The sequence below is a fragment of the Lepisosteus platostomus genome, chromosome 7 (genome assembly GCF_059453375.1).
Source record: "Lepisosteus platostomus isolate fLepPlt1 chromosome 7, fLepPlt1.hap1, whole genome shotgun sequence".
Lineage (NCBI taxonomy): Eukaryota > Metazoa > Chordata > Actinopteri > Semionotiformes > Lepisosteidae > Lepisosteus > Lepisosteus platostomus.
Genome location: NC_142617.1, coordinates 60,548,548 through 60,565,778, shown reverse-complemented (window position 1 = coordinate 60,565,778; position 17,231 = coordinate 60,548,548). Strand labels below are relative to the sequence as shown.

At 40.2% G+C, this 17,231-nt stretch overlaps 2 protein-coding genes across 7 annotated transcripts in view; one reads left to right on the top strand and one right to left on the bottom strand.

Moving 5' to 3' along the window:
* alpk3a (alpha kinase 3a) overlaps positions 1-10,989 on the bottom strand; it is a 33,578-nt gene extending 22,589 nt beyond the window's left edge. Inside the window, exons 1-4 of one of the 5 annotated variants that reach the window (XM_088641519.1) lie at positions 10,686-10,989; positions 6,104-6,417; positions 4,074-4,112; positions 2,118-2,239 (exon numbers count right to left, since the gene is read on the bottom strand). In XM_088641519.1, the coding sequence (XP_088497645.1) occupies positions 2,118-2,239; positions 4,074-4,112; positions 6,104-6,255 (313 nt within the window). In that variant the 5' untranslated portion in view covers positions 6,256-6,417; positions 10,686-10,989. Of the gene's footprint in view, positions 1-2,117; positions 2,240-4,073; positions 4,113-6,103; positions 6,418-6,541; positions 6,752-6,806; positions 7,327-10,685 lie in introns of those variants that run through there. The other 4 variants (XM_088641517.1, XM_088641520.1, XM_088641518.1 and 1 more) reach the window with 4 other exon arrangements.
* malt3 (MALT paracaspase 3) overlaps positions 9,492-17,231 on the top strand; it is a 25,155-nt gene continuing 17,415 nt past the window's right edge. The window contains exons 1-6 of one of the 2 annotated variants that reach the window (XM_088641524.1): positions 9,492-9,684; positions 10,990-11,088; positions 14,445-14,582; positions 14,982-15,106; positions 16,325-16,463; positions 16,791-16,966. In XM_088641524.1, coding sequence (XP_088497650.1) covers positions 14,564-14,582; positions 14,982-15,106; positions 16,325-16,463; positions 16,791-16,966 — 459 coding nt within the window. In that variant the 5' untranslated portion in view covers positions 9,492-9,684; positions 10,990-11,088; positions 14,445-14,563. Of the gene's footprint in view, positions 9,685-10,986; positions 11,089-14,444; positions 14,583-14,981; positions 15,107-16,324; positions 16,464-16,790; positions 16,967-17,231 lie in introns of both variants that reach the window. The other variant, XM_088641523.1, reaches the window with a different exon arrangement.

Here is a 17,231-nt window from a genome sequence, read left to right as displayed (position 1 = left end):
CATGAGCAGAATATTTTTAAAATGATATGGCAGGACACAAAAATCAAAAGAACAATTCATACATTCAAGTTTTTTTTCTTTGGCAAATTTCTTATTATCTTAATCTACTCTTAACTGTGCTCAAATGGATATGGCATTTAAACACAGACATAAAATATTAATACACAATTCCAGACAATCATATAAACTAGATTCAAATTCCAAGGAATGCTAGCAGTTAGAAAGATCAAGAGAATTCTTTATTTATGCAGCAGTTTAGGTCAGATATAAACTTACGTTGAATTTTAAAAAAATCAGTGTTTCATTAATATCCTGTAATATAGTGTTTACAAATTTTTTACAACCAATGACCAGATGGTAACGACACATTATCTGATTTTCTTTTATTAAAACAAAATATAATTGACAGTTTTACGAACGTCTGGATGTTTTAAGACGTAATTGTCAAGCCCTAGATTACTGTCTAAATATTTTAAATCAATACAATTCATACCTGCTTCCTGAACTGAACAAACATCCACTTTTAATTATGGGCCATACAGTGTGTTATAGTCAACTTACATAATGGATGGTGATAACAGAGTAAAAAACTCCAAAATGAAACATGGTGCTGTCGTTAATTCTTGACAACAGCAAATCCCTTTCATGTGTTTGTAAATTTTCTTCAGTTTCCCATTAACTTAATACTTGATAGCACTCCAAATTGTCTTGTAAAGTTTTGTTTCAGTCAACCTGACACACCAGTCTCAATTAGTGAATTTAATAACCACATATTAACTCATTAACAACCTCATTAACAACAATAGCAGGTCAAACGTCTAGGTAAGTAATTGACAAACATATATTTATACCTATATATAAGGTATATTTATACTTTATAATACAAAACCTACAGTATGTGACCCAACCAATTGGGTATAATATATTCAATAGGAAACTTTGGAGTCTCGGAGATACTGCTTTAACAATAAAAGCATGGAATACCAAATAAGAGATGTCTTCCATCCATTGTTTATTTCATAAGACATACAGGTATATACATTTTGGAAAATAAAACACCAACAAAAACACCAATTATAATAATCTGCCATGGTTCTGGTGTCACTGGTGCCAGGGCAGTGAATTAATCTAAATGATGGCGAAATTACCAAGCACATACAGTACAGTGGCTAAACAAACCAGGCACAACCAACCCGGGCACTTCTATCCCACTATTATACCAAGCGTTTCTTCCATTAATTCCATAATTAGTTTATCCTTCTTCTGCAGCAGGCTCAATTAAAGAATCAAATTTCTCCTGCACCAGAATGAAAGTGCCTGTGTAACCTCCTTCTAAATCAACACAAACAGTACTGTAGAACTGTGATTGGTCAGTCCCCTGGTGAACAGAAGATATTGTCTGCAATACAGCTAATCTCACTAAATAATGCCAAGACGCTTAAAAAGGCAGCAGAGAGGGAACTCAGTCATTGATTTAATACAAACATATGTTCACTGTCAAACTTTTAGTAGGGACAATAAAACACTTGCTTGTCTGGGAGCTGAGAGGTAAAGTTTCTGTAACAGACTAGAGCAGCCAAGAATTGTGAAGTGTTAAAAAATTTAATCTTTTACCCATCAGGGTACAAACTGCCTAAAGAGTTCAATATGTGGCAACATCTCAGTAGTGTGGTGCTACAACAATAATGAATTCTGACAAAGACCTGGTAATATACAGTATCTCTAAAGCCTGCATAAACTAAATAATTTAATGTCATGAATTTAATATCTTTTGGGGGAAAATAATAAAACTTCACTTGCTTATTTAAATCTAAAACATGGCCCCAGACATACAATATTTATCCTTGCACAGCTTTTTTATTAATCAGATGTAAACTTTTCTTATTAAAGTTCTATAGCTGGATGATATTAAAATTGAGAATACAGTTCTCAAGTTGTTGTTTTATTCTAACCTCACTTTCTGAATAGCTGTCTTCACCAGTTCTCACCACAAAGCGAACTGTTGTTTGAGTCACAGGGGAGGAAATTCCAGCAGCAAATGCTAGAAGCAGTACAAAGAGAAGAGTGTTTTTTCCAAAGACAGAGGCTTTCCCCTCCGATGAGCCCAGATACGGTACCTGAGACAGTGCAAGAGAACTTGACGTTACAGTCCTCCGACACTGCCTTGGATTTCAAGGTGGTCTCAAATGTTGGCTGCGTTTCCTCCGTTAGCTGAGCCATTATGCTGCAGAAGGTGCTCCTGCAAAAGACAAAATAGTCCTAGTCATCTGAAAGGCTGTGATCTCAAAGGGAAGACGATGGCTTCCCCTGTTTCCTGACACTTCACCAGCTCAGAGAGAGAATGACAGATCCTTACCAGACTGCTCTTGTCTTGTAGAAGAGCTGTACTGTACTGTATGTGACACAGCAGCAGGTACACAGTGTGGAAGACACAAACACAGCAGTGTCTGGGGTCTGGATCTTGTGCATCATGCTGTGTCTGCTGCAGAGACTTGTGCGGAAGGTTATTAGCAGACATGCAGCTGCAAGAATGCACAACTCCACAACTCTAGTAGGTTTGGTATTCAAGAGTATGAAATATACAACTGCTTGTAAATTTACAGACCTTTCAGACCTTAATCACTACGTTTCTGTAGTGATAAAATTACAACATATGATCTCATTGTTTTGTTTGTTTGTTGTTACATAGACTTTGCACACACCAATCAGAATAAGGAATATAACAGAAACAGGATTGTTTAGAAAGCATACTGTAATTTACAATTAAACAAAAATGTCAAGTTAGGTGCATGGTACAGTACCTCCATGAAAGACCGGCCTGTTCTTTGTTACACAAATCTAAACAGAAATTGTGTGAGCTTCTAAACTACGGTTACTTCTTGTCTTCTCTGTTGCAATTGTGACACAGATTTGTTTGATATTATCTTTCAAAATGAGTAAGGTGCTTGGGAAGAAGAAGACGGTCTAGAATTTCAGAAATGTAACTCAGGTAAGCATAAGCTGGAACACATACAAACCTGACTATGTTTTATTCTTCAGGATTCTTTAAATTGCAAGGCAACATGAGGACCCAACATTGTGATCTAGCAGTTACGATAGTTGGTTTAACAAGAGGCTAGGGATTTGGATATTTTGGATCTTTATAAACAGAACAAATTAATAAATGCAAGAAAGGGCTTCCTTCCTCCCCTCAGATTTTTCTCTTCACCTTGAATTATAAAGGCAACACATATAATTCTGGAAATTTTACTTTCTTTGCGTGCTCTTGGTAAAAATATATTTGACAAATATCAAGAAAAGAAAAGCACAACAATGAAAGTTAAATGATAAATGTTGTAGAATCAGAGTAGAAATCCATCATTATGGTAATGGTATTTCTGTCCATCCTGACATTTTCTAACTGCTTTATCAGGGTCGGGTGGAACCAGAGTATATCTCGGCAACCAGTAATTCTATCATTTAATGCAAATAATATTCCTTTTCATTCTTCTTTATTTGAAATTTTCATTTAATGCAGTTTTCAAAGCTCCACACAACATGTTTTGAAATTAAAATCTCTCTTTGTGTATTTGTCTTTCAAGCTAGGCACATAAGGAAAACTCCCATGCACATTTTGTGTAGCGAAAATAAAGGTATGTGAAGTCTTCACTAAACAGACACACAAACAAAACATTATGTTATTTTTTCTTCTCTTTATATAGTAGGTCAGGAGTGTTTCATTGAGTCATAGCTGTGGAATGGTGAGGGTCAATACTAAGTGTTAAGGAAGAGGCTAAATTCAGAACAACTGTAAAAATGATTGAATATCTACTTTTAAAACATGGTTAATTTTCTCCACACAGTATGAGTTTTATTCTGATGTTAAAATATTGTGTTTTTTTTTTCAACCTAGCACAACACAGAACACGGACACCAAAGATCTCACTGTGACTGAAATATATCAAACTCCTGCCTTGTACCACTGTAATCAGGGCAACTAAATCAAATGATTTAATTTACCAGGAGCTGTGTAGTGTATTCACACTTTAGTAAAATGTTAGTTTCAAATCAATTTTGTAAAAAGTATGGATTACCTCAATGGCTTGTAGCAAGAATACTTGTGGCTTGAGTAGCTAAGCAGGAAGAGAGCAGACAGATGCAATAAGCCTCACAGCCATACCAAACAGGCACAGACACTGAGCTGCTTTCATAGCGATGAAATCCCATCATCTGGGCTGACCGGCATTTTGCTGAAACTTCGGTCTAAAGTTGAACTCCAACAGCTGTATTTTAATGTGTTGTTAGGGGTTATTTAGAGCACTAGATAACCCATTTACTTTAATTTTCAAATTAACAATATGATGCATCATTGTATTAACAGTAAAACATATTCTATTTCAATTAACTGCTCAGTACCAAAACATGTTCTTACTTGCACAATAAAGCATCAGTTGTCAAGCTTTTGTCAATTACAGCTGGTTGCAATTCTGTGTTGATTTGCCCTGAGCCACATGAACTAATACTTTCAGCCAGCACAGTTAATATTTATGTACAAAGAAGCACATAAATACATTTCTGCTACATTTCATGCAGGCGAATCTCCAGTGAAAATGCTTCAGACAGCAGTCTGTTTTGGAGATGGACATAGTGGAAACAGATGGCAACAGACACCAAGACATGGGGAATCTATGGTTTTGAAAACTGTTGAGTACCAATTAGATACACTTACAAGTAGATGTAAATTAAGTACAATTTCAGAATAGAACCTTACACGTATTCCTTTCTCTGCCATTTTAAAATACCGCTGTGAATTTTTAAATATTTATTCTTCTGTTTGAGACACCTATATAAAAATAAGCGCTGGTATTATAGGTAACAATACATTGTATCCTTGTTGAATTTTTAAAAGAATTCTACCATTTATCAAAAGTAAGATTTAAAGAGGTTCACAAACACCATACGATTCATTTACAAATATTATTCTTCATACACTAGATATTCACTGCAATACATCTTATCCAAAATCTGTGGTATAAAATACATTTAATAACATGCTGTTCTTAGCTTTCTACAAAATGTACTCTGTAGCACCACAAAGGCATACCTCATATTTGACATTCTTAAGAATTACTGTTATTTTTGATTATTTTTATTATCTTTACATTCACTTGCACTGCCAATGAGGAGGAAGATACAGTTATTAATATTGTGATTAAAAGAGAAGAAAGAAGGCATTGCATGTTGCTAGAACTTCAGAACTTTACATTGGACCCGGAAAACTGTTATTTCTCCTTAAGATGCTATTAATGCTATGAAAGGACATCTTATTAGGACCGATCATGAGAGGCACAACCTCGCTTTTACTGGTCTTCTCTGGAGAGAACATGCCACTGTAGGCCGTGACCGTGGATTCTTTCAAACCCCGGCCTTGCTATCGTCTGAAACGCGGAACACATTTGCTTCTTAATAAAACAAATCCGCAATCGCGAAAAGAAAAAGATCGAGCGGTTGAAGAGGTCAGAATGTTTCTAACAATAAATGTCGATTTAACGCGGCTTGGATTCGGACACCACATGCAAAGACAATCACAGCGTTCATCCAGCACAGCCAGGGACAAGGGCTGTACGCGGCCAGGCGGAGTGTACAGTATTTCTCTACTCCCTGGCCATGTTTGTGAGGTACATTATCTCTCAGCCACACAATCTCCTATTGACCACTGCTGAATAAAGAATTGTGTTGTTTTTTTTGGCCAAGGAGTGGGATTCTGTCGTACCTATTGAAAACCGAAACCACAGGAAACAGAATGAATTTGGCATGCGCGGTTTAATGAATGACTGGGGGGGTGGTGTTAATTATTTTTTTCTTCCATCGAGTATTTGCTACAACCCAACAACACGGTATTCATAACCAAAACGGAACCGCGGGTGGCTCCTTCGACGGCTTACGACATTCACGCCTTTACAAATCGCACTTTTAGCCGACTTAGAGAGCGAGAACAAGGTTCGCCGGGCGGGAGTGACGTCGAAGGGGCACTGTCACTTCAATTCAAGGTGCTTTATTAGCCTGACCGAGGGGTACAATCAGCGTTGCCAAAGCAAATGACAGTCTCTCTCTCCCTCTCTACCTGTTCTCGGGTCTGACGCTCAGCAGGTAGTTGCGGCTGTCGGCGCGCGCACTGGGCGCGGGGGCCTCCTCCCCATCCTGGCTGGCCGAGCTGCTGAAGGATAACCTCCCGTTTCCCGAGAAGGAGCGGGACATCGGCCTCCTGGAACCCATCTTCCACACCGGCGCAGGCTGTTCGCTGGGACACCCAGGGACTCCCTCAAAAACCGAGGCTTGGAGGTCTCGACGCGCAGCAGAACAGGGGGGGTCGAGTTCTCTTTAATCCACTTAATTCCAGGTCAGTCCGACAAGTGTCACCCGTTAGACGGACATCAGCTGGAAGAAGTAAAAGAGGGAAAAAAAACGTTACAAAATGAGTTTCCCGGGGCTGTAGATGTTGCAAAGCGGGTTCGAGTATTTTTTTTTGTCCCCGGGAAGAGAAAGCAATAGCAAAACACACCTTAACACCTTTATAACGTTCGCATTTTAAAGCAAACAACCCAGCCAAGATACCCCCGGCTTTCCTCGAACTTGCCGTACGCTTTGCCCTGCTTTTCAAGCTAAAAATAGGCGTCTCGACGAAACAATAGAGTTACTCTGAAAACAAACTCCAAACACCCTGCCCAGAAACTTTTGGAACCGGCAGCGGCTACCGCCGAGTGAAACTTAGTTTTGAATGGGCCGTCCATATGAGATTTTCACTCAAACCATGCTTATTAACTCACCATTTATTTCTCAAGCCCTTCGGAGACAGCCCGCAGCTCCGGCGCAAAGCTCTGCATTTGTCAATCACACACGAGCACGCGCTGCCTGGGGCGCGCTATTTATAGCAGGGCCCACAAATAGACACAAGTGCACATCACATTTTCCAAAACCTGCCCTCAGACCCCTGTCTGCAACCGGGAGACCCAGGAAATCTGAAGGGCAAGAAAAACTGCAAATCTCTGGGACAGGCTGTTGAAAACCTATTAGATCAGACACATAAAGGGCTTCACAACAGAGGCAGGTTCACACCAGGAGAGAAAAACCCCAACAACAGCTGGCACTCTTCAAATGTTGATAGCCTGAAATTAATTCACAGCGGCCCAGGACACTTTCTTGGGACTGGTCTGTCCCAAATCGTTTATGCGTGTTTTAAAGCACAGGGGGCTTTGTTCTTTTGCAATGTGGCCTATTCCAGCTCTGTTGAGATGGCTCTTCTGGGGCACTGAATGAAGGCAGACCTTTCATATGACCCCGTCAATCACTGCTTGCGCACCGCCCTCGGAAAGCCCTTTAACACGGGCTGTAGATTCTGGCGTCTGGTCGCTGCGGATTCATTTTCCAAAACACGAATGTACTTGTTTGTGTTGCCCTGTCACACAGGGGACACTGTGCACACTTGTACACTGTGATCAGTAAGGAATTCCAGAGCTGACAAACCTTGGAATGTGTTTCACAAGTGTAGAACATGCCCATGTGCTCTGTATGGGGACCAGGAGGACTGTGTGAAACTGTGTCACACAGAACCTCCAGAACACAGGTTTAATGAGGTGTGATTCATGAATTGCATGTGGTCGAGGGATTTTCATCTGGAGGGATCCTCAAAGCTCTTGACTTACAAGAGGGACCTGCTGCAGCCCCACCGAGCTGACACACAGCTGCCCCCAGCACAGCAGGTCAGGGGCAGGAAGGGGAAATTATTTTACCAATGGCCTTGCAAAAAGCTGGCCTAGACATGAGAGCATTTAAAAGACTGTGGATTCCCAATGCATGTAAAACTATAGGTGTAATGATGCTTTTTTCCTCTGTATATTAGACAGCAGTGGAATCAACCATGTCTAGAACTTTACATCTGACCTGTATGAGATATAACATCCATCAAATATTCTAGGTGGGCGAATAAAGGGTATTTTTACTAGCCTTATGCCAGAGAATCGGCGAGGGATGACTGGGAGGTTCAGTATTACCTAAGGTTGTACAGATACTCTCCCTTTCCATAAGCCCAACCTTCTTACAAATGACAAACGACACTAGTCAATTTAAATTTAAATTTAAAAAAACCCACAGAAGCTAAGCAGGTGTGAGCCTGGTCAGTACCTGGATGGGAGACCTCCTGGGAAAAACTAAGGTTGCTGCTGGAAGAGGTGTTAGTGGGGCCAGCAGGGGGCGCTCACCCTGTGGCTCATGTGGGTCCTAATGCCCCAGTGTAGTGATGGGGACACTATACTGTAAACAGGCGCCGTCCTTCGGATGAGATGTAAAACCGAGGTCCTGACTCTCTGTGGTCATTAAAAATCCCAGGGTGTTTCTCGAAAAGAGTAGGGGTGTAACCCCAGCGTCCTGGCCAAATTTCCCCATCGGCTGTTATCAATCATGGCCTCCTAACAATCCCCCTCTGTGAATTGGCTTCATTACTCTGCTCTCCTCCCCACTGATAGCTGATGTGTGGTGAGCGTTCTGGCTCACTATTGCTGCCGTTGCATCATCCAGGTGGGGCTGCACACTGGTGGTGGTGGAGGGGATCCCCATTGCCTGTAAAGCGCTTTGAGTGGAGTGTCCGGAAAAAGCGCTATATAAGTGTAAGCAATTATTATTATTATTATTATTATTATTATTAAATGAATACTGTACAAACATCCCACACCATGACACGCTGTAACTATATATTTTTTGGAATTCATGTATCAGAGTTTACTTATCAAGGAAATACCACCGTAAGCTTACACAAAACTGCGATAACGATGCAAGCAGTACCGATTCACCTCCCCCGCGGTGCCAACCAGTGAACAGGAATCAGTCTAGAATTGAACCGAAGGGTGTCATTATTTCCGAACCGTATATCATTGCAGAGAACCGCACGCTTTTTCTTGACCCCCCATCTCCTCCACGTGCTTCTTGTATTGCAATTCGTGTACGCTGAAGATGTCCATTTTGTAGTCCTTATGAATTAAAAACTTAAAGGTGACTTGTTGTTCCACGACAACCGCAATACTCCCAGGTTACGTTTGAAAATATATTAGTATTATTTGGATAGCACGCCAATTTTAAATTTGCCAAAAGGCGCTACAATATTTTTCAGTTATTCATTGTTTTGCCACGCGTTAACAGGTGATTACAGTGTTAGCTGTCACAAAAGTTTTCAGTTTTTTTTCTTTCCCTGTTTGAACAAACCCCTCTCTATATAGGGATTTTTTTAAACAAAGGTAATGATAGTTCATTTATTATTAAGAATAATTATCATCAAGCATCTTATGCGGTAGGTCAATGGATCTGTCGCAAGCAGTGTCCACCACTGATATCATACTTCACTAGATATTAGATGACATGATTCTGGGGATCCCTCCAGACAGCCTCCGAAACCCCAAAATAAAGAAATCGAGACAAGCATTTTAAAGGCACTTGCACTCCAGATTATACGGGACAGTGCTAGACAAGTGACTTCCTGAAAGTGGAATTTTCCCGAACTCAAATTATGAGGCGAAATGGTTTTGCGATACAGCTTCTGGCTTCAGGGCGATACTTTACAACTGACTCCGGAGGTTTGACGCGACGGGAGTACTTTTTGGGTCGCTGCTGTTTGAAATCGCGGGATTAAAAAAAAGGTCGTCTTTCGTGGGACAGGTAAATCTGTTGCTTGTGAGGGGTACCTGGATTGAAACTATTTAAAAACGTAAATTCTTTAAAGCTCCTTAAATTCTTTAAAGCTTCCTTTCGGTGAAGTACAAGTTGGTTTAGAACGCAAACGTAGTTTATTCATATTTCTTTTATTCTGCTTATAATTTGCTTGGTAAATTTGGTGTGCCACTGAGGGAATATTGAAACTGTTTTGATAACCAATGTTATGATGTATATGTTACAGTGTCATAAAACGTCAAACCTTGGTAACCCGACAGTGGTTAAAGCGCCAACGAATGAAATGTGCCACAAAAACATGTGTCTTGTTTACGCTTTATGAATGTTTATGAATACTGTGGCTCTTGGCACAACCTATATGACGATAACTGTGTTGTTCACGTTTTACGAACACAAGCCGATATCTTGAGCAGTTGTAACAACAAATAGAGAGTTTAACTCGTTACACAGACGAAAGACCCCAGCTCCGAGACTTTTGCTAATTTTGTTTACAAACATAATGATACATGTGGAGAGATATCTAAATAAACACAACATTAAATGAGAACGAACATAACCGTCTTAGTCACTCTATTTTAATTTCTTCTTCATCTGGTGAACCGTTTTTTCTGGGTTTCTGAATATTGCCTCATAACCTGATTTTGAAGAAAAAAGACACGAATATGTGTGTGCGATGACACTGTATTAAGTACAAACTTCAATTTCAGATTAAAATGGAAAGCCTTTATCAGTTTGCCGTTTTTCCGTTTAATGGTTACTTTCAAGAGTCCAGAGCTGGCTCACGTGTGGAGTTCCCTCTGCGATGGTCCCTCTGAAATTGTCACATGTACAGACCCCTTGCAGCTGGAACTGGCCGGGCTGAACACCTGCGAGCTCAGTTTGCAGGGCGGGCCTGAGTCAGGGGGGTGATCTGACCTAGCGCCCTGCCTAACAGTCCTCAATCCTTTCATAAACAGGGATTTTTTTCCATTCCTGATTTGCAGAAATACCTTGTGAATCCTTCGTACAATCCGCAATGAAAGAGCTTTAAAAGTCAGTTTGAATATTCCGATCACACTGGAAATCGTTGCAGGAGTACTGGATGCATGTGGACAGAAAGAAGAGGAAAGCTCCTGTGTTGTACACACGGTTTAAAAAAAAAACATATCAGGATGCCTCTTCTTCAGCTTTTTAGTGGGCTGCAGTTTGGCCTCTTCCAAAATCTTGATACAAGGCGTGCTTATCTTTTTTTTTTTAATAGACAGCAAGATGCCTTTCGGAAAAGTCTAACTGTGACTATCTTCGTTTCAGTAGCGTGAGGAAATATGCAGTCTCATGGACCTTAACCACACAGCCCACTTCTGAGAATGACAGAGGAAGATCATACGCGGTGCGTAGAAGCTCTCCGTTCAGGTGAGAGACGATCATGATACATGTTAATTAACCTACAAGGAATGGGTGAGGGTTTTTAAATATAGCAGGCTCTGCAGAAGAGAACCTGGTATGTCCTGTGAGATTTGATTAAAACAAGTATACATCTTTTTTTTTTTGCTCGATTTTAAGTTACTGTAGGAATCAGAAGGCTAAAAATGACACCAAAACATAAACAAATAAAAGCATGTACTCACACTTTGTCATAGGGACTGAGTAAGCCTCTGGAGTCTGCAGTAGGTTTTGACTTTAAGAAAGGGTGAGAGCAGAGCAGGTGATGTATTGTTGTCTGCCCGAGACTAGTTAACATTTTGTTTAACCACTTAAATATTAATAACACAGCAATGAGTCTGAAAGATTTGTCCTGACCAGTGTAGAAGTACTGTTGAATTGTGATTTTTTTAAAACTTTTTGATTGTTTTGAAGTTATAATTTGTATATCTGCCATCTGACCAATATCTTCATTTCATAAATATTGCTGCAAAGGGTGGATCATAAAGCTTTTCAAGCAAGACGTACATTTTAAAAAATTTTAATTGAGTCATAAATCATGTGGTTTTGGTTAGTTTTGCTTTGTTTACAACAAATCCAGACCACAGAGAATCTGGTGGTACTGCTACATAACCCAGTAGTATTATTAACGTAATATTTAGATGGACATTTCATGTATATTCCCTAATTGTGTTACGCAGAGGCTCCATATATACAGTGCCTTCAGAAAGTATTCACTTCGAATTGATTATTTCTCGTGCTGCTGTGTTGCAAAGGCAAATTAAAGCATATTTAAATGGATTTTTTCCACTCCTGTAGACGTAATTCTCTATAATGTTAAAATGAAATAAAATATTTAGATGTCTTGAGAAATATTACAAATAAAAATCTGAAAATTACTTAATTGATAAGCATTCACCCCCTTTGTTTTAACAACCTAAATTGGGTGAGGTATTCAATTAGTGTACATGTGTGAATCTCAAATCCACATGTGTTCAATTGCTTGATTGCACAATAAATATCACTGACTTTGTGAGGTCTCACAATTGAAACAGCAGATCAGATCAGTCCTGCGGTCATGAAGACCCAACGAACTGCCCATGGAACTTCGAGATGACGTTGTTAGGAGTGATAAAAGCTGGAGAAGGTTATAAAGAGACTGGCAAAACTTTAAACCTTCCTAATAGCACCATGAAGTCCATTGTAACAAAATGGAAAAAACATGACACAACCCAGACACTACTAAGATCAGGCTGTCCTAAACAATTGAGCAACCAGACAAGAAGGGCAACTGTCAGAGAAGTGACCAAGAGGCCAGCTACAACACTGACATAGCTCTTTGGCTGAAATGGGAGAAGCTGTCCAGACATCAACAATCTCTTCAGCCGTTCACAGATTCGGCCTCTTTGGGAGAGTGGCTAGAAGGAAGCCACTTCTGAGAAAGGCCAACATTAAGTCATGCCTGGGGTTTGCTAGAAGCCTTGTGACAAAACCTGAAACCTCTGGAACAAAATTTTGTGGTCTGATGAGACTAAAGTTGAGCTCTTTGGCCTGAAAGCAAAGCGCTTTGTGTGGTGCAAGCCAAATACAGCCCATCACCCAGGTAACACCATCCCTACCGTCCAGCATGGTGGTGACAGCATCATGCTCTGGGCTTGCTTTTCAGCAGGAGGAACTGGAAAGCTTGTTGATATCAAGGGCAACATGGATGGAGTCAAATACAGGCAAATCCTTGAGGAGAACCTGTTTCAGTCAGCCAGAGATCTGCGTTTAGGGCGAAGATTCATTTTTCAGCAGGAAAAAGCACACAGCAAAAACTGTCAAGGAATGGCTTGAAAAAAAGAAGGTTAGTTGTTCTGGAATGGCCCAGCCAGAGCCCAGACTTGAATCCAATTGAAAATCTGTGGTATGACCTGAAAATTGCTGGCCACTGACGCTCTCCATCTAATTTGGCAGAATTGGAGCAAATTTGAATTGAAGAATGGGCAGAAATTCCACACTCCAAATGTGCAAAGCTCATACAGACATACCCAAGAAGACTCGTGGCTGTAATTGCTGCTAAAGGACTATGTACAAGGTATCGACTCGGGGGGATTCATACATCTGTAAATGAAAAATATCAGTCATTTCATTCTGGAGAAACGAATGTTCTTGAATACAAAATATTTTTTTATTCATAAATGTGTTGAATTTATTGTGTTATTGAAGGGAGAAAAAATATTTCAATGGGTTAAAATTTGGAGGTGTAACAAGAACAAAATGCAAATAAATTCAAGGGGCTGAATACTTACTGAAGGCACTGTACATGTAATACTCGGAGAAGCATGACGCATGCAGCAAAAACAAAAAGCATTTTGAAATCTACATTAACTCCAGTTGTTTGTTTTACTCAGCATTTGATTCAGAGTCAGCAGACTCCTGTTTTGTATGACAAAGGGTTTTTGTGCAGGAAGGAGACTAAGACTAAAACAACAATCTAAGGAGAAGAAAAACAATTTGTTAGGAGTTGTTGCTTTTTTTAAAGAAGACTATTCTGAAAGGCATGATTTGTTCTTGTTCTTAGAATTACAACAAGCTGTAAATCTGGCAGACCAGTGCTTCTGTTTTGAAGTAATTAACAGCAGGAGTACTAGTAGGTGAGAGAAGGAGAAGTTAATAAAAAGCACAAGTCCAGACATGCCATTTTTCATCACCAGTGTGTTGCAATAGCAGTTTATTTTACAAAAAGCTATAGAGAAATTCACACCAAAGAGTTTTTGGAAAGTACTGTGTGCTGGACTCCAGAGTGATTGGGGGAAAAAGCCGCGTCTCCAACGTCAGCATGTGAAAACCATAGTGCGAATAAACTGACATTTTCATGCAGCCTCACACGGATGGTAATAATTAGTGGTGATAATTTCCCGTCACAGAACTATTTTTGTGTGTTTTTTTTTATTTCAAATGAATGCAAGGGCGACATGGTGGCGCAGAGGTGAGCATTGCTGCCTTGCAGGTCTGGGGCCCTGGGTTCAGTTCCAGACCTGGGGTGCTGTCTGTGTGGAGTTTGTATGTTCTCCACTTGTTCATGTGGGCTTCCTCTGGGTGCTCCACAGTCCGAAGGCGTACTGGTTGGTTAATTAGCCCTGTTGTGAGTATGTACGTCTGGTTGTACCCTCTCCTGGCCAGGGCATGCCCTGCCTTGTGCTCTTTGCAAGCTGGGATAGGCTCCCACTTCCCCATAACCCTAAATTGGAAGAAGTGGTTAGAAAGTGGGTGGATGGAAAGTGGTCTCAGAAATGTCTGGGGTTTGACTGCTGTAGTTTGTTTTATGTATATGAGGTACTGAATTGTTTTCAATTTTTCAACAGGCAGTACAGTATAACGCAGGAATGATTGGCTTTGGCTGTTTCTAAAGTACAATGCAGTGAAAGTTGTTTTACGTGCCAGAGTGTGTGTGCTTGAACTGCTCTGGTTGCCAGGAAAAGCAATGCAAATCATGATAAAAGGTATGTATTTGTTTGTTTTTCTCTGTGTTATTTATGTTTTTCTGAACAGCAGTGATGCTTTTAAGAGTAGCAAGTAGAAGCTTTCCCAGGACTAATCCTGGAATTCCCCACTCTCTTGGTTTAAATTCCAGTTTAGTTCTATATTCATTCAGTTAATCCAATCTTTAGTTAAACTATTTATTTAAAAAAATATATTTTTATATTTTTCAGTGGTAAGAGAAGTTAAGAAATTGTGTTCGAGGTTCGTTAGGCTTAATTATTCAATTCAGTTAAGAGCTCGGATGCATCAAAAATTTAGAAACCACAGGGGTACTCAAGAACTAGGACTGCAAAACATTAACTTAGATCTTGCTTTCAGCTTTGTAATAATTGATGGGTTCGTTGCAATTTCCTTTTCAGACATTGTGATAACAGAGCATCCAGTGTCTGTGTGTGTCCCACAGAACTACCCTGTAACCCTGAGCTGTCGGGCAATAGGGAAGGGTACCCTGCAGTACCAGTGGTTCCAGGCGGAAAATGAAGAGGTGAGCAAGAAAGGAGGACTTTTTAATGTCTGTGTGGGTTTTATGTGATAGGAGTGATTTTCTGCTGATACCTAGGTTTACTATGGCATAACATCTTTTTAAATAAAAATAAATTTACTCTAAAATTGACTTACAAACATGTGCATCTGAGTAATTATTTACAAGTGGAAACAGATAGCGTTATTACAATTATCTGTTTTGTTCTGGTATGTTTCTTAATGGAGAATTATATTTCTGAGAACAGAGAGGATCGTCAGAAGAAACTTTAAGTATGTAAACACGCACATATATATATATATGTCCTGTCTTCTTTTTTAATTTCTTTAAATAAACAAGTTGTTAATGGTGTTCAGTAACACTGTTCTGATTGTGGTTAACCGCTGCTTAGAAATCTTGTTTGTCTTGTAAGTTGATTTATTGAGCAATACTTGACAAATTTGGTTTACTGGTAGCTGGCTATGAGAATAGATAAATATTATTTTACGTTATGTAGCAAATAAAGCTGTACAAGCAGTTTCCCAATGTCAGCAGAGTTAATATTTTGTATAATAACTTGGTTGGAGGAGATTTTTACGAAGAACAGTTGAAAAGTTGGTCTGGTTCTGGGAAAGCAGTGTTGAAAATTCTTGGTTATTGCCAGTTTTCAAGGTTGAGCAACAAGTCGGTTATCAATTTGCACTGAGAACAATAAGGGTACTTTGATGCATGAAGCAGATTATACAGGTATTTTGTGTCGTGGTGCCCACAGAAAACTGAATTGGTGTGTATTGTACATATTGCCCCTGGGGAATGTTCTGCCTCTTGTAGATGTCATGTGATTGAGCAGTGTGAGAAGAATCTAGCCTTTTCTTTCAGAGTGTGAGTAACTTTAGCCAGCTTCCTGTCTTCTTGCACATTAAAAAAAATCTTCTTTGAAAGTCAACTTTCTCAAAGTTGCTAATCTGATAGTTTTGTCCTAAAAATGTCCTTTCCCCTCTTCCTCTTTAGCCACCCAATCATTCTTCCAGTGCAATCGCAATCTTGTTTTCTACAAAGTGAAGATAACATCCTTTGCGTCATGGTCATCTGACATCATCCTTTATGAGGTTTAATGTACAGTAGCAGGTCTGCTGGAGCAGTTCCACGAGTAGCACCCCCTTCCTGGATTCTAATGAATGTTCATAAACTCCGTTATTAAAGATGACAATAACACATAAACACTTTTTGTTGTTTTTCAAGGTCCCGGGGGCAGCTCATCCCGACCTGGTCATGACTGCAAAAAAAACCCAAGTGTACATCTGCAGGGTGAACGACCAGCACAGTAACTGTGTGTTCAGTGACTGGGTGAAAGTGAAAGTCCGGGACGTCCTGAGGCCAGGTAGGGAACATTTCTGCTTTGATCTCACAAGGTGGAGACAAGTGTGAGGAGCTGGAATGTTTAGAAACGTCCACATTTATGCACATTTCAAAAACACTTTCTTAAAATCCTTTGATTCATAGTTCTCCTTCTGCTGGCTGACTACCATTCTGAGTAACGACTTGCTTTTGTACAGTTGTGTATTTGTCACTGCTGGTTTATCACTGCCTTGCGTAAACAGCTGAGGTTTTTTATCCTATGGGATGCATGCACTGCCTGCATACTTTTATTCTTCCTGTCCAGAGTGCTGTAAGCATGTAATGCATTCTCCCTCTGTGTGGCTCACAGGGATTCCTGCTCCATGGCTTGGAGAACCACATATTGTAGCCCACCCCACGTCGCTGTCTGTCAGACCCGGGGAGACAGCAGCACTGCAGTGCACTGCTTTCGGCATCCCTGCTCCACACTATCAGTGGTACAAGAATGGTAACCTGATGCAAGGGGAGACAGGAGAAACATTACTAGTAAGTCTGCTGGAAATTCACTGATAAAATGTGGTGCATTCATTAGGGACTACCTGCTCTAGGGTATATGGACCTTGGTTTTAAGTGAGCTCCTTGAATCTGAAAATGGACAACTGTATTCAGCAGAGCAGGATGGCCATGTCTGTCTGTGTAATGGACCTGGGGCGTTGCCTGTCTTGGGGGCCTGTTTTGACTGAGTCACTGTCATGTGAATACCGAGCCTTGTTCTTATTGGCTGGCTGGCTTCTTGGGTGGCGGCCTTGTT